This window comes from Carcharodon carcharias, chromosome 11, assembly GCF_017639515.1.
Source record: "Carcharodon carcharias isolate sCarCar2 chromosome 11, sCarCar2.pri, whole genome shotgun sequence".
Classification (NCBI taxonomy): Eukaryota; Metazoa; Chordata; class Chondrichthyes; order Lamniformes; family Lamnidae; genus Carcharodon; species Carcharodon carcharias.
In genome coordinates this window covers 59,898,392-59,920,926 of record NC_054477.1, presented here as the reverse complement: position 1 = coordinate 59,920,926, position 22,535 = coordinate 59,898,392, and the positions used below count along the sequence as shown (strand labels likewise).

Genomic DNA, 22,535 nt, shown 5'->3' with positions numbered 1-22,535 from the left:
TGTTCTCAAACAAATTTCTTGGAAATGTAGGTACATCTAAGCCTGCCAACTATCATCAGATTCATAGAACCTCACCCTGAAGTTTAACAGCAGACAGTTCATAACAAGCTTTTGCTTTACAACTGCAAGCCCAAGAAATCGAATTAAAACAAACTCACATTTGAATTGAATTACTGAAAAGCATGTGTGTTATCAGAAACAATTACATGGAAATCAAATTATGTACAGAAATGCCAGTCTTGCTGTCCAGAATTATGTCCGACCATGGATTAGTCAATAATAAAAGCTACAATGCAAAGCATCTCTCCTTAAATGAGGCAGCAAAATAATTTTAAAAAAGGAGGGATAAAATGGAATATGATGTTGTACTTGGCTGGGTCTAATTTTCTGCATAAATACCTCCTGTCGTCACTGGGCAGGGTATATGTTTTAACATGGTGGCAGCCTCCCATCTCTCAGGATGATGGTTTGTACCATGAGCTGGTCAACTGTGTGTTAAGCATTGCTTACTGTAACTCAGGAGCCTCAACTCTGGCATGGCAGTCTCTGCCGCATTTGTGGCAGAGGAAGACAATGGGCTGAGACAGTGTAGGATTTGCTAGCCCTTTTTCTCTGGGCCCTCTTTTTGGCTAACAGATCTTTTCATTTCTGCTAGTCTCTACCAATGCCCTTCCAAACAGTTGGCGACTCTCGCTCAGTCGTCAGTGTCAACGTCTGCCATCTTCATATCTCGCTTGCAGGTATCCTAGTCATAGAGGTATGGATGACCAGTGGCCAGTTCATCGTACAGAAGCTCTTTGGGTATACGGCCATCACCTATCCAATGAACGTGGATGAGCCAATGCAGACGTCCCTCACCAATGAGTGTACATGGATGAAATAGTATGCTTCAGAATCTCAGAGTTGGTGAGCTTCTTGCCAAGAGATGTGGAGGATGTATCTGAGGCAGCGAAGGTGAAAACTGTTCAACCTTTTCTCCTGCCTGGCATTTGTTGTCTCAGTACTGTAGAGGAGTGCTCTGAGGAAGCAAGCTTGGTAGACTCACAGGTTGGTGTTCTCAGTCAGGTTCCACACTCTCTTACTCTGCTTAGACATAAACTGTTGCAGCTTTTGCAATGGCCAGCATTAATTTCAGCACCAAGTGACTGATTGCTGGAGGTTGCAGAGCCACGATATGTGAAGCTATCAACAACCTCCAGCATTGCATTTGTCAATGCTGATAGATAGTTGTATAGCAACATCCTGGACCATGACGTTTATCTTTGTGATGCTGATGGTCAAACCAAATTCTTTACAGACATGACAGTGTCTGTCCATTTGTCAATGAAGGTGTTCCTCAGTATGGAATGTTAGTGTGGCATCGTCAACATAGGGTAACTCTCTGATGAGGACTTGATGCACCTTGGATCTTGGGACAGCAAGGCTGAACAGCTTTCTGTCAGTTCTGGTACGTAAGTAGATACTCTCTGTAGATGATCTGAATATGTCAGCATGACCTGAATATGTCAGCAAAGAGAAGAATATGCCAACAAGTTTTAGTGCCAGAACACACTCCTGTCTGACCCCACGGATCACAAAGGGATCCAATGTTGCCCTGTCTTAGTTGACCTTACCCATCATATTGTCCTGGAAAGAGGAAAGCATATTGAGCAGCTTCAGCGGGCAGCCAATTTTCCCCAGCAGCTTAAATAGACCACTTCTGCTCACATGGTCGAATGCCTTGGTGAGATTGATGAAGGCAATATATCGTGGGCACATTTATTCACAGCATTTGCTGATGGACCTGTTGCCTTTTTGATCCCTTCATGAATGCCCTAGCATTCCCTGTGTCGAAGGACGTCTGGATATTCATGCAGCATTGTAACCAGTAGTCATTGGTTAGCAGTCTATTGGACTTTTACTGGTTCTTGGTACCTCCTCACTAGTATCCCACTTGTAATTAATGAGAGTGGACCACTTGGCTTCAATGACTAGTTCAAGGCTACATCACTGTGATGGAACCTGTCAGTATTATCAACATACGGGAAGAAAGTTGGGTATTAAAAATGGTATATTGAAATATGTTCCATTTTGCTTCTGCACTCAGGTTTGGAAGTGCCCGAGTGCACCTGTTCCAGAGCAGAGGTAATGTTGCTTTTTACCTGGGTAGGCAGTATGGCTGCCATTAATACGAGGATGGCATTTCTGCTTTGAATGATAAATCTTCAAAGTTTGCATCCTAACTGTGGTGCACAACAGGGAGTGATCTGTATCACAGCCAGCTCTGTGGTAGCTGCATTTGTTGAGAATGCTGTTTGGAGAGTCACGTCTGATGGTGATAGGATCCAGATGGTGCCAATGCCCTGATCTTGGATGTCTCCAGGACATCTTGTGACAAGATTTGCTCTGAAAGGTGTTAGTTACACAAAGCTCACGGAGCAGCAAAGCTCAAATAGTCTCACGGTCTGTTCTCATTTATCTTTCCCAGGTCATGATGTCCAAGACAGGAGGACTATGCATCATGGTCCACGCCCACTCTTATGTTGAAATCCCCCAGTAGATAAAGTTGTTCTGACTTAGGGTTTCTGCTGATATCAGTTCTGTGAGGAGCTTTATACTGCTCTTTTGCCTCTGCATAACATTGGAGCATAGATACTCACGAGGTTAACCGGGCCTGTTTGAGTTGAGAGGTAGATGAAAAATAACATGTTTTGAACCATTTGTGGAGGGGATTCTACGAACTGTAATGAGTTCCTTTCAGCAAAGCTGACACCTTCTCATGTGTTTCCTCTGAACTCATCCCATGCCAGATGAACATGTAATATTTTTCGCTGTGATCTGCTCTCAGTTTCCCAACAAGAGACCAGGCTTACCATGTCAATGTTTGACCCTATCAAGTTCCATGTCGATCACAGCTGTCTTGTGCATGTTATCAATCAGCTGCAAGTCATCTGTCAGTCCTGTGCACATGATTCTGGCGTTCCAACTTGCCAATCAAAGAGTTGGCACCTTCTTTCTTTGTTTGTTTGCCTGCCTGGTGTGATGAATTCCACCCACTTGTTCAGCAGTGACTCTAAACTCCAAGCAGCCATTGAAGTAGGTGGATTGTGACTGGTGAGCACCTTAACATTCGGAGGCTGCCCGGCTTAAGGTGATGGCTGAGGGACATGATGGTCCCTCCCACTGTCAAAGACAGCTTCTAGCACTCATTCACTACACCAATTGAATTGAGCTCATCACTCATAACTGCAGTTACCCATGTTGTGTTAACACTGGGCAGTGAAATTGGAATGTTCTCTCTTGGGTGCAAGCCTGGGCAAAATTTACGGAGACCCCAGGCAGCCCAAATGTCAATGAAGCCCTCTTGACCTCCCTGTTTAGTCCAAAGGAATGCAAAACACTACATTTTGCACCACCTTGATTGCAAGAGTTGCTGATAAGATTACATATTTAGATATCAGACCATCTTTGGGATCTACTCCAGATTTTTGTCAGGGTTTACTCCCTCAGCCTTCAACCTTCGAGGTATCCACGAGGCAGTGGAACTATTTGCCCATAGCTGTGTGTTTGGTCCATGAATGCCAGGGTGTGTTCATATGTTGGTGGGACTGCACATTCCATATTTGGGATGGAAAGCTCCTCGGATTTCCTCTGAAGTTTTAGCCTGAGGCTGCGAGGGACCCAGTTTCCATGTGTCACCACAAGGAGGCAAAGTTGAGGACTTGCCGATGGAAAGGCTCCGTACTGACAAGGAGAGACTGACACATTTGGCTCTCTTTTTCACATTGCTGCTAGCCAGCGGTGTAGGCTGAAAATGGAAAGCAAAGTAGTTCACAAAAGCAGAAAGCATACTAACTCTCTACTCACACGTTGGGCACATCATACTGACCTGATGCACACAGTTTTAAGTCATGTTTTCATCCTTATAACATTATATTGCTGGACTGAAAAATAATACTGAAGGTTAAACAGACTGAAAGTTTCCTGACTATGAGGAAAGTCATGTGCCCAAAGCTAATTATTTGCAGTAACAGTAACAACCACCTGCCACTTTTAAAATACCACTATGTCTTCTGTCATTTCTAAAGGAAAAAACTTTTCCTTTACATTTGCTTCCCATACAATTACACACATTTATGTTAGTTTTTATTGGTTTTATTAGTAATATACCCCTTGAAGTAAGAAGCTACTCTTGAGTTATTACACTTTTCATGTTTATCCACAAGTATTTTAGTACTAGATTATGAAAATGCATAGTGCTTTCTACCATGTCACTTCCAAACAGACTTTATATACAAAGATTTATAGACCTGTAGGAAACTTGTAATGGGCTATGGTTCCTTTCCATTGAAGATCTCAACACAGCATTAAAAAGGGTGACTCTACAGGCAGGACATAACCACAAGATACTTTGTTGTTCCACATGTTCTGGAAATGACAACTTTCGATGTTTGCATGTCAAAATATGTAGGGTTTTTTTCCTACTTATTTTTCATGGCTAACAGGAGACTCCTGTTGTACCCATGATCCTCACTAGGTTTAATTTCATCCTGTATATGTGCTTGTGGCTTTACCAGTGGCTTCGCCTCCATGTCAGCACACATCATATCTCAAAATGAAAATATGTACTTATGTAGTATAACCTATCATTTTAATGCAGACTTATGTTAACAGTCCAGCAGCTAAATGTTTTGTTATATTGATGCAGTGTTATACTTAAAAGTTCTGGCATGAGATTCCCCACGTAGAAAACTCCCATTTTCCTCAAAGGAAGGAAGAAGGGAAAAGCTGAGTAATCATAAAACAGTACAATACGGAAGGAGGCCATTCTGCCCATTGGGTCTGTACCAGTTTTTTCAAGCAATAATCTAGTTAGTCCCCAATTCCCTGCAAAATTTTCTCCTTCGGTTATTTATTCAATTCCCTTTTGGAAACTTGAAGTGAATAACGTAATGCATTTCCACACTGCCTAACAACCCATTATGGATTAATCAATCTGCCTGGGAACAAGAATTCAACTCACCTCCTCAATCAAGGAATGATGCACAACTATAGGAGACAAATAACAAACAACAAAATAGAGGGCTGATTTGATTTACCTGGATAGTGTTCTAGACTTAAGTGCTTTGCTTATCACCAAAGAGGGTGCCGACTGTCGTCTCTGGGCCAGACTCTTCATTATCTGCATAAAGGGAAAGATAACATTGATTCATGCAAGTTAACTGCATCTATTTGTCCTCAGCCACATTTCTTACTAGGAAACCCACCAAAGTTCATAACTAATCAACATCAACAATTCTAACAATACCAGGCCTTGAAGTTTCATGGACTTAATTATAACACTGGTATTTCACGGTGTCAGAGTCAGATCAGGGAGTTTTGCTAGTTTTCATAAAAGTGCTTGAATGATGCGAGTTGTTCAATGGCCCATTCACAAAAAATAACATTCCAAACATTATGCAGGATAGGTGTTAAAAAAAAGGAAACGTAAATTTTAAAAATGCTGTCTTCAAAATCTCTTAACCATTGAAAATAGATTTTGATAGCTTCATGAGGTAGTCTGAAGGCATGGCCACTGTAGTTAATTACATTACACAAGAGCTGGTCTTTCAACCAGTATAAAATGGCATGAAGAAAAAGCCAAGTATCAAAATATTTCAACAAGTTCTGTGCTATTTACTAAAACAAAATAATACTTTCCTTTATAATGAATTATGAAATATGTCAAGGTTACAATTTAAAGTGGCTGCCTAATCAGATTTGAATACAAGACATCCCTCTATGTGTTTATAGTCAGTATAACACAATTACAGTTTGGTCATTAGTTGGCCAGGCTTATTTTGAAATGTAAAGGTGGTAATGGGACCAGTTGAATAGCTCTATCAAATTGCTGGCGCAAGCATGATGGGCCAAATGCCCACTTTCTAAATTGTAAGATTTATACATTTTAAAAGGGAGAAAGTGATAATATTTGTTTATCCTATAGTAAGCTTCTGTTGATTAAGTATGGTGTGACAAGAATTCTGAGGAAGGAGACTGCTACATGAAACATCTGTCATCCTAGCTAATTATATCTGCTGCACGGTAGTCTGCCTGACTAAAAGCTTCATGCGACAGACTGCCTGTCCCTCTAGTTCAAAAACAGCACAAATTTCCAGCTAAATAACCCGATAACACGAATCACCTGCCCTGAAAGGTAAACTATTCCGTAGCCAAGGTCATCTGGCTATCTGGCTCAGAGCTGTGTCAAACACAGAGGGAAATAATGACAAGGCACCTTGCTTGCATGGCTCATTAATAGAGCAATCTTTTAGATCACAGGATGGTAGCTTCTGAATAACCACATCTCACAACTACTTTCATGTTAAATTCCTATTCTTAAGAGAGACATCAGGGAGCTGCCTTAGTGGTGAATAGGAAGTTCATGGTGCATTTACACTCGAGTTATCTGGCACACTTCTATCAGCTGGCTATTGATCAGCATTGGCAAAGATCTGGACAGAGATTACTTATCTAGTCTTTCAGATTGGAATGTTGAATAGCTCAAAGAGGACCAGCAGAGGAGAAAAATAGCTTTAAAATGAAAGAAATCTACAGTATGAATAACGCCGCCCCCCCCCCACCACCCCCACCGGATAAATGCTTCAAGAACAAGGTAGGAGGGGTGAAATAGAATATAATGAAAATGAATTGCCTTAAAAGAAATTGAATGAAGCATGAATGTATAAACATTCCCCTTAATATGGTAGCTGATTCGAGTTAGGTTTTTATCATGTTGCTGCTGTCACTTGCCTCAGTTGAAATATTAGAATGAAGCTTATTATGAGGCTGCTGACTAAAATGGGTTGTGGGGCAGCTTACAAGTAATTTAAACAGCTTACATTGACAGATGGCAGGGATACTCCCTGCCTAAGCTTAGAGTCCATGTTACAGCATTTCATCACAACTCCAGCTTCACGTGGAAGGATGCTTAATGAATTTAATTATCAAAGACTTATTAAACATGACAGCTACTACAAAGTTCAATTTACTAATGATTGTTTGAATAGAGTGGTGGATATACAATTAAAAAGAAACTGATTTTCCACAGTCTTTTTAAAACATAATTTCACACTATTTAACATGCAGAAATATTGGAATTACAACGAATAATTATCTAAATCAGTCAATTATTGGACAAATACCAAACAGCAAATGTTCATCTATAATTAAAACACCTTTTTAACAATGAAAAATTACCAGTGTAATGTCACATCTTATGGGGCCATTGAGAATCAGAGCAGCAATAGGCATTGCTGAATTGTAGAGGTTACTGCTTTACACCCATAATTATAAGAACCCATGCTGAGATTTTTATTCAAAAACAACATGAAGCAAAAAATTTTATACAACAAATATATTGGTGTTCTTACCAAATTTGCTGATATGGTTCAATATTTATGTAGGTTATGGCCAGCCTTTGTGCAACTTTGAGGCTTATGTAATGTGGTCTAGTCTTCTTGCAATAAAATTTTGCAAAATGAGTCTAACAAGGAGCCAGCACCGTCACTACAAATATTCTTGTATATGCTTCAATCATCTGTACCAATGTAGTAGCCCCCACTTCCACTGTAAGGACATCGCTGATTGTTACTTCTGGTATAATCAGTGTGCTCAGATCACCATGTTCAGCCAGCGCATATACAGTACCCTCATCATTTTTTAGTCCGATATTTTATGTTATGTCTGATTTTTGTTGATGCTAGTTGCTCTCATACATACTTGACCTGGCAATAGTTATCATTAATTAAGGTGTAGGGGCTTCTTCTTGACTGGTAGGATCTCTGGTTCAATCCCTGATCTGTACTGACTTAATTTCAGCCAGAGTTATTTTAAAGTAAGAAGAATCTGCATTTTTTTCACATCTTTCACAACCTCAGGGTCATGTCAAAGTACTTCATGGTCAATTAATTATTCCTGAAGTGTAAAAAATGTTGTCTAGTTAGGGGTGCTCCACTTGGCCTCTCTGCCTCTGAATTAAGTGAGGAAAATCTGACCAGAGTTCCTACTGATGATAGCGACTCAATTATTTCATTCGGAAGTATCCATGTGCAGGTGTCAATTGAGGAAAAGGTTGGATTTGTCTACAATGCCCCTGGCAGTTGAATAGCCCACAGACACATATGTTGAGGTCCAAACTAAAATAATTGTTATTTGTGAAGCAAGTGTAAACTGACCTGCCACAAAACCATGCCTTAACAAGGAATTAATCAACAACAACTACGTACATTTATATAACACTTTTAACATGGGGAAACATCCCTTTGCCTTACAGTCAGAGAAAGATAGACCCCCAAGCCACAGGAGGAGATAATAGGAAAGCCGAACAAAGAGAGAGAGGTCGAGAAACAGGGGTAATTTCAGGACCTCAAGACCAGAGAGATCAGCCAGGAGACAATTGGAATAATGAAGTCTGCAGATGACAAGAACAGTGATTATAACAATGGCTACATTTCAAAAGTAATTCATTGGCTATAAAATTCTTTACTACATAAGTGCAAGCCTTCAGTAATAATTGATCGATAAAATAGCAAGTAACAAGTCAGATAAAACTGCAGGAGACTGAAAATTTAGTAGCAACATACAATGGGTAAATGCCTCAAATCATTTTACTGATGGATGAGTAGTCATTTTATTTTATTGTTTGCCATCAGAAACCCTAAAAGGATCACAGAAATAATCTTATGCTTCACCTATTGGGTCAGTTAAAATACCATTTTATCCTTGAGATATTGCTTTGTATTTTACTGGATAAAGTGTTCAATTTGTAAATGTAAGTTTTACAAGCATTTCAGAGTTGAGCATTCTATACTCAGATATCAGCTAGTATTTTTATATCTGCAGATATACGGTTTGTTATTTTGAAGTTACTTTATTCTCTAGCAAGAGTTGATTGAATAAAGTATTCAGTTTGTATGCTGAATGCACACATGCTGACTTCTGCCCTTAGTATCTGGCTCCTGCCAGTCATGGAACAGCATAAGGATTAGGAACAGGGATGAATTCCATACATAAAGATTAGGATACGGGCAGCAGAGTTTTCAACAAACTGAATTTTATAGAGTGGAAGACGGGAGATCAGCCAGGAGAGAATTGGGATAATCAAGTCATAAGTCCCACTCATCTACCACTCCTGTTATTGTGGACTTACATCAGCAGTCGTCTCCCAATGTCTCTTAATTTAAAATTCTCATTCTTGTATGTACATTCCTTAATGGCTTTGCCCCTCCCTGTCTATGCAACCTCTTCCAGCTCAATGCCCCCAGTATTCCGTGTTCCCCAACTCTGGTTCCTTGTAAATCCCCTCAACTTTTCCCTTACTATTGAAATCTACACTTTTATAACATGTTTCTGAAGATAGATTCCTGTTAGAAAACAATAAACAACCTACGAGGGGATGCTTGTAGCAGGACAATTATACTAACACATTTCTACAGTAAAGACAGAGAACATAGTATCAGGCACTATGGTCTTAACCAGTTTGGCTCCAATGTTGTTGGCTATCTTGTATAAAATACTATACAATATGGATACATGCTACACATGCATACTTTATCGGTTTTTTTAAACTGAAAATCAGTTTTTCATCCTTGTCAGTACTTCAGAAGAATAATAAGCTCATCTTTCTCACTGTGATTGAGGTTGTCAAGATGAACCAATCCTGTCAGTTGAAAGATCAAACTCAGAGCTGTTAGCAAAAAAAGTATGGGAAAACTAATGAGGCTAAAGGCCCAAGTCCCATGGACCGGAGGTTGTGCATCCTAAGGTCTTAAGATAAATGGCTGCAGAGATGGAGGATGCATTGGTTGTAACCTTCCAAAAATTCCTAGATTCTGGAAAGGTCCTACTGAATTGAAAACCTGCAAACGTAACACCTATATTCAAGAAAGGAGAGACAAGAAAGCAGAAAACTATAGGCCAGTTAGCTTAACATCTGCAACTGTGAAAATGCTATAATCCATTATTTAGGAGCAGGACATTTAGAAAATCATTATACAATCAAGCGGAGTCAAGATGGTTTTATGAAAAGGAAATCAAGTTTGACAATTTTATTAGAGTTCTTTGAAGATGTAACAAGCAGGGTGGATAAAGAGGAACCAGTCAATGTGGTGTATTTGGAATTCCAAAAGGCATTCAAAAAGGTGCCACATGAAAGATTAGATAATAGCTCATGGTGTCGGAGTAACATAAGCATGAATTGAGGATTGGTTAACTAACAGAAAAGGGAATGGGGACAAACGGATTATGTTCAGGTTGGTAAATTGTAACTAGTGGAGCCATGGGATCAGTGCTGGGGCCTCAACTATTTACAATCTACATCAATGACATGAGTGAAGGGACAGAGTGTATTGTAGTCAATAAGATAAAAGCAAGATACCGAGGATGCTGGAAATCTGAAACCAAAACAGAAAATGTTAGAAAAATTCAACGGTTCTGACAGCTTGTGTGGAGAGAGAAACAAAGCTAACTTTTCAATTCTGAATGACCCTTCTTCAGAGCTCTGAAGAGTCATACGGACTCAAAACGTCAACTCTGATCTCTCTCTACAGATGCTGTCAGACCTGCTGAGTTTTTCCAGCATTTTCTGTTTTTGTTGTATATTTTAGTCAAATTTGCTGGCATTACAAAGATCAGTGGGAAAGCAAGCTGTGAGGAGGGCACAAAGAGCATGCATAGGGATTTATAAAGGTTAAGTGAGTGGACAAAATTTGGTAGATGATGTATACTGTGAAGTATCCACTTTGATAGGAAGATTGAAAAGCAAAACATTATTCAAGTTGACAAAGATTACAGAGTGCTGTGGTACAGAGGGATCTGGATGCCCTCGAACATGAATCATAACATGTTAGAATGCAGGCAGAGTTAGTAATTAGGAAGGCAAATGGAACATTGCAGTGCAGGGGGGAATGGAGTATAAAAACAGGGAAGTCTGGCTAGAACTGTACCAGCCATTGGTGAAACCACACCTAGGGTACTGCTTACAGTTTTGGTCTCCTTATTTAAAGGGGAGATGTATTTGCATTTAGGTATGAAGGGGATGTCTTATGAGGAAAGAGTGTGTATGTTGGGCCTATATTAATTGGAGATTGAGGGGACTTAACAGGGTAGATGCTGAGAGGTAGACACTGAGATCCTGCGTGGAAATCGACTACTTCCCTTATCTAGGATGCAACATCACCAGAGAGGGCAATGTAGAGATTGACATCTACACAAGAATTAGCAAAGCAGCATCAGTCTTCCAGCAGCTTCACATGGTCTAGGCATCCAACACCATCAATGTGACCATGAAGCTGCAACTCTACACGTCCATAGTAGTATCAACTGCAATGTCTGCCAGCGAGACATGAAAGAGAACAGCAAAGGTGTCACATAAATTGAATGACTTACTAAGATCCTGGGCATCAAATGGAGAGACAATATCACCAATGAAGAAGTGCCACAGAGAATTGGTCAGAAGAGCCTGCATGACGGAGAGACGACTAAGACCGGCACAACACGTATTTCACCTCGCGGATGCATGTTCCACGAGAGTAGCAGTAAAATGGACACCACCAGATGGAAAAAGAAGACAGGGCCAGCCAAAGAAGACCTGGTAAATATATTTAAGGAGGACATTCAAGAACGGGACACCACCCAGGCTGAAGCAAAAGAAATGAAGATGGACTGAGGCCAGTGGTGGGGTCTTGTTGCCCATAGTTCCTCTGGTCCCGCGTGGGACAAAGGTTAAGTCAGTCAGTCAAGTGTTATGTGGGGGCAGGCAAGAAAGTTGGGTTAAGGACACGATCAGAACAATCATATTCTTAGAGAATGGCAGAGCAGGCTTGAGGAGCTGAATGGCCTACTGCTGCTTCTACTTTTTGTGTTCTGAACTTTTTTCTCCTATTTTGGTTGCACAAAAACATGGAACAGAAAAATGTTAAGTTGAATTGACACGAGCAGCATCAGTTTCTGATTATTTTGTTTTCGTGTCTGTCCCTGAACAAATTGCATATCACAAATAGGCTGCTATAAATACAACTGTTAAAGCTTTGAATAATACTCAATTAAATTTTCAGAAGCTGTTAGCTGATATAATGTTTTGTTTTCTTCAAATCTGATGGTAATTGATTTTTTTTTAGGTAATGATTGACGTTTCCTCTTGTGAATGTGTTATAAACAGGTTACTACACTGGTGGAATTGCCACTATTTGGAAGTGATAATTTTTTAAAATGCACTTTGATTCACATGTTTAGGTTTTACTACACTGTGCTGCTGCTTCGGGTAGTGTGGATCACTGACTCCTTTGTGTGTCAGGTTCAAAAAGTAATCAAAAAGACTCATGGAATGCTGAACTTTATCTCAAAGGAGTTGGAATTCAAAAGTGAGGAAGTGATGCTTCAGTTGTACAGAGCCTTGGTCAGATCACATCTGGAGTTCTTCATTCAGTTTGGACACCGAGCCTCAGAAAAAAATGCATCAGCTTTAGGAGTACAGTGCAGATTTACCAGAACGATGCCAGGGTTTAAAAGGTTTAAATTATGAGACACAGTTGCATAAACTTTATTCCTGTTTCCTTCAGTTTAGAACCTTGAGGATTGTAATTTTGAGGAGTGCTGCATTGTCAAAGATGCTGTCTTGTACATGAAAGATTAAACTGAGGTTCTGCCTGCCTTTTCAGGTGAACGTAAAAGATCCCATGGCACCATTTTGAAGAAGAGCAGGGGACTTATACCTGACATCCTGGCCAATATTTACTTAAGAACATAAGAAATAGGAGCAGGAGTAGGCCATGTGGCCCTTGGGCCTGCTCCACCATTCAATAAGATCATGGCTGATCTACTTGTGGCCTTAACTTCACTTTCTTGCCTGCCGCACATGACCTTTAACTTGATCCCTTGTTGATCAAAAATCTATCTAACTCAGTCTTGAATATATTCAACGACTTTGCCTCCACTGCTGTCTGTGATAAAGAATTCCAAAGACTAATGACCCTCTGAGAGGAGAAATTTCTCCTTATCTCTGTCTTAAATGGGTGACATCTTATTTTTAAACTGTGCCCCCTAGTTCTAGATTCCCCCACGAGGGGAAACATCCTCTCAGCATCTACCTCGCCAATCCCTTAAAATCTTACATATTTCAATAAGATCACTTCTCATTCTTTTTCACTCCAATGATTATAGCCCAAACTACTTAAGCTTTCCTCATAAGACAAACCCTTCATCCCAAGAATCAGCCTAGTGAACATTCTCTGAACTGCTTCCAATACCAGCATAATATTCCTTAAATGAGGAAACCAAAACTGCACATAATTCTCTAGGTGTGGTCTCAACGATGTCTTGTACAGGTGTAACAAGACTTCCCTACTTTTATACTCGGCTGCCTCACCCTTGCAATCAGGCCAAACATCTCTAAAACAGACGATCTAGCAATTATCATATTTCTGTTTGGGGAGCTTGCTTTGCATGAAATTGTTGTAATGTATGAAATGTGACAACAAAATGACCACACTTCAAAAAGTATTTATCAGTTCTAAATCACATTGAGATGCCCTCTCAAATGTGCCTATTAAAAGGCACTAAGTTTTTGATCTAATTGAGCCATTGAAAATGAAGAAGGGTTTTTGATTTGATGCAGAGGAACTAATTCCTCTAGTGGGAGAATCCAGAACATCAGAGTATTATCTCAAGATTAGAGAATGGCCATTTAGGAGTGAAATCAGGAGGCACTTTTTCCACACAAGGTAGAAATCTAGAATGTTTACCCAAAAGGCTATAGATATCAGGTCAATTGAAATTTTTAGGACAGAAATTGATGGATTTTTGCTGGGTAAGGGCTCAAGGGAAATGAAGCAAAGGTGGGTAAATGAAGTTGAGGTACAGCTAGCCATGATCTAGGTGAATGTTGGAACAAGCTGAATGACCTATGTGAATTGCAGTGCCTGGTTACATTCTGTAATTTAGTTATTTTCCAATTAGTTGTATGCACCTAGTTCAGGTCCTTTTGTCATTGTGAAGTAACCAGAAAAAAAATCCATACCACCTATATCAAAATTAATCATAATTTACGGGCAGATATGAGAAATTGCATTAATAATCACTATGACTGTTCTTGGGAACCACAGTCCCAAAGTTCCTAGCTTGGAGAGAATATTAAGCCTCATCTTGATTAGGGAGGGTCTGGAATCTGAAGTGGACATCAGTTATACCAGGATTCTTCCTCATTTGTTGACTTTTCAAAGTCTAGTTGGAGTGTACTGGGCAGTTCTTCATCACATTAAAAGAGCATGTTGGGGAGAGTTCACTGGCCATTGATTGTCTTTGACAGGTCTCAATGGAACTCACACCAAACCATTTACCTCTTCGAAACTAAAATAATCAATCTTGGAGATGACGGAATACCTCTTCTGAGGTGAATGGTTCATTTTTGGAGCTGAAGGCTGAAAAATATTAATCATTTCTTTGGCACTAGATGGGACCTCAGGCAGGACGTTGTGGGCTTCTGCACCTTATAAGAGTGAATCAAGGCAGATACTGCTGATGTGCCCTTGCAGATGCTAGTAGCCCATGTCAGTTATGCAAGTGATCCCATCCCTGGGATTTGGGGAAACTCTCTGCCAGTCATATTAGTGAATGGATTAATGAATAGTAAAACCATGAATTTAGAGGCTTACATTCTTGAGCGCTTTTTTTTTTAAATGTTCACCAAGTGTAATGGGTTTTATTTTCCAGGTGAGGAGCAGAAATGAATGCTGGCAAAAGTAATGGGCGATCATGTTATAGTATTTTCATGGTAAAGCATTTTATTATTTTAAATATAATTATACAGGATAAAGTTAAGTCCATAGACCTAATTTCATAATTAAAGTATATTTAAGTGGATGTTAGTTGGGACATGGTTAGAACTAGTGATTCCTTCTTCCTGATTCAACAGTGTTTACATTCCTAAAGCACTGAAGAGAAACTCCAGACTCTAAGCAACCCAACACAGAACACTCTTGCTCTAATTACTTCCCAAATCCAATTGTACCTTCTACACAGCAAAACACATTTGAAAAAGAATATATTCTTAAAATTTGATGTTGGCTACCATTAATTGCAATGTAGACTTTCAGCAGTTTTGCTTCACCTGGTCCCGATCTCTTCTTGCTGTTTACTGATCACAGAAAATCTCATAGTATTGAAAGTATCTTATTTTTGAGGCAATTCTTTTCAGCTTTTCTTGATGTGTTGAACATAACCAGTTTTCTATTTTTAAAAAGACCTGAACTTTCCTCAAATTCTCCTAATTATAAAGTACTCCACTTTTGTTGCATTATTTCCTTCTATATTGTGACCAACCCTACAAAAGAGATACTGTTATCTAGCGCAAAACATTTTATTTGAAACTTGTTTCTCTTCCACCCTCCTCACCCTCATGTTTTAATGAAATGAGAAAAATCTAATTACTACAAAGCAACTACAGGAAGAGGGTCTGCCCAATAAGTACAAGTTACTTGGAGCCTGGGACTTTGTTTTGGTTGCAATGATTTGACACATGGTTCCAATGATTTGACACATGGTTCCATCTGTTGTACAACCCTGCACTGGCTTCACATGGATACAACTTGTTTCCCACTATAAAGAACCAAAGGAGTAAGCCTTCTGTCCTTCAAGGTTACTCATCACTTCAATTACATCATGGCTGATCTATACTTTATCCCTATTTACACTTCACCCCCTTCACTCCTTATCCCTTGATACATTAACATGCACATCAAAATCATGGAATGGGCTGATCTAGCATTTTACTGAGATGCTGATCGGTCATCTGCCATTACTTACTCAGGGATACTGTTGAACAAAGAGCAAAAGAAAGTGAAAGAGAGCAATGTCCCAGAGTCATCTCATGATAGGAACAATATTAGTGCATTTAGTTACTTGTCCATTGTAATAACCACAAGTGTGTGTGTGCTCCTAGCAACAATGAGGGTGGGGAAAGATAGATCAATAATAAAAATTGCAGCAATTTTCATTTAAAGCTTGACAGAAAAAGTGTTCCAAGAAGAAAAGAATGTTGAGCAGTCAACCAGCCAGCAGGTCACTTCAGTCACCTCCCAGGAGAATTTGTTCTGCTCTGATCTATGGTATCACAGAAGATTAAGGGATATAAAATTAATGGGAGGGTAGAAAATTGGATTAAAGACTAACTTGAAGGGAGGAAGCAGAGAATAGGATTAAGGGCAGTTTCTCAATGGATGGCAGTGGGTAACTGTGCCTCACAGTTTTCTGTTCTGGGACTGCTTCCGTTCACAGTATGCAATGATCTGGATTCCAAGTTAGATTTTCAGATGATACTCAAGTAGAGGCACAAATAATTCTAAGATTCAAAGGAAACTGTAAGGAGTTATTGATATGATGGTGAAATGAACAAGGAGATACAGATGGAATTCAATATCAGTAAATATGAGAGGTTGAATTTTAGTTTAAAAAAATCGAAAGTAATAATTATACTTTGAATGGGGAAAAGCAGGGTGTAGTGGATGAACAGAGGGATTTAAGATTTAAGTTCACAAGACAATAAAAACAGCCCCTCAGGTGGATAATGCCTAAAAATATGGAATACCCTGTGATGGGTTTATGGCAAATCATATAGAATTATAAAAGGCAAGATATAATCGCAAATCTTTAACAAATCGGCCATGAGATCCATTGAACTTTGTGTCCCAGGGTGCTAAATCAGCAGTTTGTGGAGACTGGAAAATTTAAAAAAAGATACAGGATGCTCCAATGCTTGTTACTTTGGTTCCTGCCGTGTAACAAGGGTCCCACCCTCTGGGAGTGTTTTAATATGTCACCAGCTCAGTTCAAGAGCCAGTGAACAGCAGTTGGCAGTCAGCCAATTTCAGGAGAATCAGGTGTAGGGGGAAGAAGCTCCATGTAGCCCAAGTGCTGCTGTTAGCTCTGAGGAGCTGAGAAGAGGGCTCAGGGGAAGCCCCAGTAATCAAACAGCAGAAGCCCTGAAGATCCAAGAAGGCAGCTGAAGGTTGGTGACTCTGTACTGTGGGCCGCTGGGGCAGAAGTACCTCTTTGGAGCAGTGGTGTTCTACTTAGCGTGGCTGAAGAACTGAAATTGTGCTTGTGAGCTACTGTTTGAATGTACTCAGAAATCCAGGGGAATGGAATTTTGGAAGGTGAGATTGAAACCCTTCGAGGTGGGCTTTCATTCAAGCTGTCCAAGTGGGAGCGAGTTCCAAGGACATGACTTCAAAGGTGAAGATTGAAACCCTCATGAGAAAGATGATGTTTCAGTGAGATTGGTTGACTCAGTGAGACTAACATTTGGGTGGGTTGTTGAGAAATCCACAGAATCTGTTTTCAGTTGCATCTGAAATTCTCTCTGTAACATGACGCGTCTGACCGCAGTTAATGTTAATTCACACATACCTCATACTTACCCTGAATGTTGAAGTATAAGATAGTTCTTGTAAACTGTTCTATCTTTCTGAACTTGTAAAGTTTATTTTTGTTGGTTGAAAACCTATGGAATCTTGTGGCTTTATTCACTCAGTAAGCATCTTGAAACTCAAACTTTATCTACTTTAAACAAAATGTTATTTGTCCCTAACTGGATCACTCCCCATGACCTGAGGTCTGGCCAAGGATCATGACAAACCTTAGTAAGACCAAATTTGGAGTGCACTGTGTAGTTTTGAGCTCCTCAATTTATGGCATGTTGAGGTTATAATACCAAATCAACATAATTTTACTAGTATAGTGTCTGCAATGAGGAAACATAAATATGGAAAAGGACTTGTAAAAAAGTGTAGAGAGGAAATTAAAAAAGGGTGATTTGAAAGGGTTGTTTCAAAGTATAAAAGGATGAGGCACACTAAAGAGAAATGGGTTCTTTCCAGCGATTGAGTAACTTAGAATCAAAAGACAGGAGATAAGAATAGATTTAGGACAGATAATAGGAGAAGCATTATTTTACAGAGGATTGCTAGGTTATAGACTGCACTACCAGAGTTAATGTTTGAACAGAGCCCATAAGTGGGATTAGGACTATTGTTCATATTGTGGATAGACACCAAAACCAAATGCTTGGGTCGAACGTTTCCATGTTGTAATTTTATAGTAATTTCAGAAAGGGGCACATTTGTGCCTATACGAAGAATGTAAAACCTTTAAAAATGTCATTCCCATGTTTAAAAAGATATTTTTTCAATATAATCATTTCAGAAACTGTTTATGGAGCAAATATTGACAAACTAGTCCAAAGGGAGGTTAAGCAATGTTAAACATCCCAACAATGCATTGCTCACACTGTTCACTCTTTGCCAGATTTACGTTTACAATCAACCTCCAATGAGACAGAAAGACTGATTAGAAGTGTTAACTGTCAGTTAGCTATTTTCATCATGGTGATTGCTCACATGACTGCGTGTTTTACTACATCAAGTAATACCTATTAAAAAGGTGAAACATGAAATTATTTTGCGGCTACATTCTCAATGTTTAGAATAAAACTGCACATTTATTATGCAATTAGCCCCTCTGCAGGAGGCAATGCAGACAAGCACACATTTACAGACACACAGCATTTTATCGGAAATATAAACAGACAACTACATATTTGGGTCTTCACATTTTTCTAAAGTTCGGCATCACAGACCAATTCCATGTACAACTTTGTGTTCAGAATTTTACCTGCTCAACATCTAGGTAACCGCAATTAATTCAGGGGTCAAACAAAACCTTTATCGCCGTATTTTGGCCGGCCGGATAGTTCGGGTACTGCTGCTTATCAAAGGGAAAGGAACGATTAGTTATTGTAATTATATAACTAATTATACCTCCTCGGGAGATAGATTAAAAAACTACATTGCTATTTCTCCTACTCCAGCACCCAATGTAGACACGAACCTCAAAACCTTGTCTTCGATTAGTTTTACATGCAGTTTGTTACCATGGAGTCTCTGACTTACCCTCTCTTTGGCAGTCTCAGATATTACATTCAAAATCTTCTGACGATGAATCAGAACAAACGTTCTTATTAAAAATTGCATCTCCCATAACTACCTTAGGTGACCAGCCATCCAAAAACAGTGTTTTTCCCCCACACAATTACTGCTGACAATCAAACAGACCCACGGAGTACTGCTCTTCGAACTGAATGACCTGGCCCACCCTACCTGAGGCCAAATGACCCGCTTGGGCTCGATTCGCGCTGGAACAATCCAATTATCACCTGTTTGCAAAAGCGTTTTGGATCAGAACAGTCCCGATCAAGCCACAGAATAGCCGGTTACAGATGCCCTTCTCAGCCATGCCTGTGCAGTCAAACTGCTGGGTTGTTTTCTTTTCTATTCAACTGGATGACCATTTGCTATTCGAACAGGAGCCAGAAAATTAGTCAAAAATGTTGCATTTTGCTCGCATAATATTTAAATTGTCTGCTTTACCAGCCATCAGTTTTGATTCATTATGTTTATAGCCCTCATAGAATTTTAAACTTCTCTGATATGTCTAAGTATTTGTTTTCACGTCAAAAATTTAATTGACGTTTGCAGAAATGCTGTTTACTCCATGGACTGGCAAAACAGCAATTTTGTTATAGTATGAGAGCTTGAAGACGCTTATTCTGCTGTGACTTTACCCTAATCCCAGTTTCAATCAGGTGAGCCATATTTATTTCGTGAACTCCACTACAAACCAAAACAGAAAGGCTAGAAACAACTCACTCTGTTTTGGACAATATTCGATTGACTAAACTACATCAGAACAATCTGACAAATGACAGTTGCCCAGAACAACAAGCATGTACTTGTCTAAAGAACACGGTAAGGTGGCTCATATCCTGTGGAGAACCGGGTTTCCCGAAAGCAGACCGATCACATTTTGTACAGAGCTGTTTAAATTCGCGGCTACCTTCTTTTCTCCTGTCCTTCCGCAGCCCGATATTCGAGATTCCCCCGTCAGAGAAGAAGAACGACTCTGACCAATGTTATCCTGTTGAGGCGACATAGTTTGAAGACGTGTAATTCCTTAATCGCCCTCTGAATTCATTATAGAGACAAGACAGATATTCGCCAAACTGGGAGCTGAGATTCTTGGTGCTGTAGCTAACGGTAGCTTCATTCGGACGAGACTGAGCCTCTCGCACAGAAAGCAAGCTAACAGTTTCAGCAGAAGTTCCGAATTGCCTGGCTATCTGATGATCGTGTTATTAAATAAGCTTTGTTAAAGTCAGCGTCATTGCTTTACCATGGATACACCTCTCGTCTCCAAGTATCCGGGCTCTGGGTCTTAAAGCCCCACGGGTTACCTACACTGCTGCGCGCAAATATCAGATGGAAATCTCTGCTTATTAGTCATCTGGATAGGCGCTGTCTACAGGTCCTGTCAATCACAACTCATTCCTCACCAACCCAGCTCACACATGGTTTGGTTACACAAGTAACGCGACTATCGTTGCACCAAACTCACTACTACTCTTTATTTTCGTATTATGTCTTACTGACCGACAGAATAAACTTCTGTTTGATTAAATACCGCACATAGTATTATTACACAGAATACTGCCTGTTCTCTTTCTGGATTCCAATGTTGAGAGATGAAGTTGCTAATAATTAGATTCCAATGGGTTGAAATGAAATTCTGGGAGCTAAATCATTGCAGAAATTGGAAAGGGTGTTCATAAATGTTATCATATGTCCTCGTGTCTCACAGACAAGAAAGAATCTGTTTGGCTCTGACCCCACTCTTCAAGATTGCTGTCATGTCAAACCCTCCTCAAAAAATCCACCGTTCATCTTTGCATCCTTACCATATACAGTCCAACCTCCAAACTTCATAGGGACATAGGGCATAGGAAATAGGAGGAGTAGGCCATTCAGCCCCTGGAGCCTGCTCTGCCATTCAACAAGATCGTGGCTGATCTTCTATCTCAGCCTTTTCCCTGCATTAACCCCATTTCCCCTAAACTATCTAGAAATCTCTCAATCTCTGTCTTGAATATACTCAATGACTGAGCCTCTACATCCCTCTGGGGTGGAGAATCCTAAAGATTCACCAGCCCTTTCTCTCCCTCTCTAAAGCATTTAAGTGTTTCAGTACCAACCAGTTTCATGTCCACCTATTCCATTTCTCCCACTTGAAATCCATTCAATCCTATTCCCATCCTACCCCCTGGTCAAAATCACCAATATATCCTTTGTGACTGTGACAAAGCATGTAAATAATCCCGACTCAATTGGTTTTTAATGGTATTCAACATGGTTGACCATTCTGTCTTTATGCACTGTCTCTCCTCTGTGAGCTGCTTCCATGGCACTGCCCTGCCCTGGCTGCACACCTAATTGCTTCAATGAAATCAGCACATCTGTTGCAATACATTGTGCTTTCACCCTTCATAATCAGCCTTGTTGTATCCTCAGTTGTCATTCTTTCCCTCATCTACATGCTATTCCTTGCTAACATCATTCATAGGCATGGGGCCAGCTTTCATTTTCTCAAGCACCTAGGCAGTAAAACCCAGATTTCCTATCCCTGCACCATCTTTAACTCCTACTTACCTTGGTCGTGGATAAAGTAACAACTTCCTTTAACTGAATGTCGTCAAGCCCTACCAGAATCCTGTGCCTTACCCTTAATCTCCAACCCTCTCCCTAGCAACCACTCACAGTGAGCCCAATTGTGTGCAACCTCAATGTTCTGTTTTAACCCTGAGATAAGTTTTAAACCCCATTTTCCAGTCAACCAACAAAGACCACCTATTTCCATCTCCACAATGTTGGGTTTCTTCACCTTGATCTCATCATCATTGCTTCATTGCCTCCAAACATAACTCACCTAATAATGTTTTCTCCAATCTGCTGAATACCACCATTTGCCATGTTTCCAACACAGTTCCCCTTGCATCTTATCCCTGTTAAATTCCATTCTCCAATCATTCCTGTCCCATCAAAATCCCCTCACATTCCCAGAGAGGGGAAATGGTTCTGGAGAGGGGATATGTAGGCTAACAAAGCAAAGGGATATGGCAGCATTGTAGGGCAGCTATTTAGGTAATGATACCCAGAGTGTGACAGGAAAGGACAGAGTGTACAAACATTAAAAAAAGCAGCAAATAGAGTCAAAGGGGGAAAAAATGGTAAAAAGGCAAAATTAATGGCTCTTTACTTAAATGCATGTGGTACTCAGAACAAAATTAATGAATTTATGGCATTAATAGAGGTTAATGGGTATGATCTTATAGCCATTACGGAGACATGGTTACAAGGAGATCAAAGCTGGAAACTAAATATTTAGTGGTATGTGACTTTTTGAAAGGACAGGCAGGAAGGAAAGGGTGGTGGGGTATCTTTGTTAGTACAAGATGGAATAAGTACGATAGCAAGAAATGATCTTGGATCGGAAGATGTAGAATCCATATGGGTGGAGGTAAGAACTAACAAGGGAAAGAAGACATGGTGGGCGTAGTCTATAGGCCCTCTAACTTAGCTATACTGTAGGACAGAGGATAAATCAGGAGATAATGAGGGCATATAAAAAAGGCA

General features: G+C 40.0%; 1 protein-coding gene across 2 annotated transcripts in view; it reads right to left on the bottom strand.

Annotated features, from left to right (window-relative positions):
• Positions 1–20,181, bottom strand: part of LOC121284249 (rho GTPase-activating protein 20-like) — a 114,966-nt gene extending 94,785 nt beyond the window's left edge. Inside the window, exons 1-2 of one of the 2 annotated variants that reach the window (XM_041199572.1) lie at positions 19,906–20,181; positions 5,079–5,161 (exon numbers count right to left, since the gene is read on the bottom strand). In XM_041199572.1, the coding sequence (XP_041055506.1) occupies positions 5,079–5,161; positions 19,906–20,001 (179 nt within the window). In that variant the 5' untranslated portion in view covers positions 20,002–20,181. The remainder of the gene's footprint in view (positions 1–5,078; positions 5,162–19,905) is intronic. The other variant, XM_041199573.1, reaches the window with a different exon arrangement.
• Positions 20,182–22,535: the final 2,354 nt, after the last annotated feature.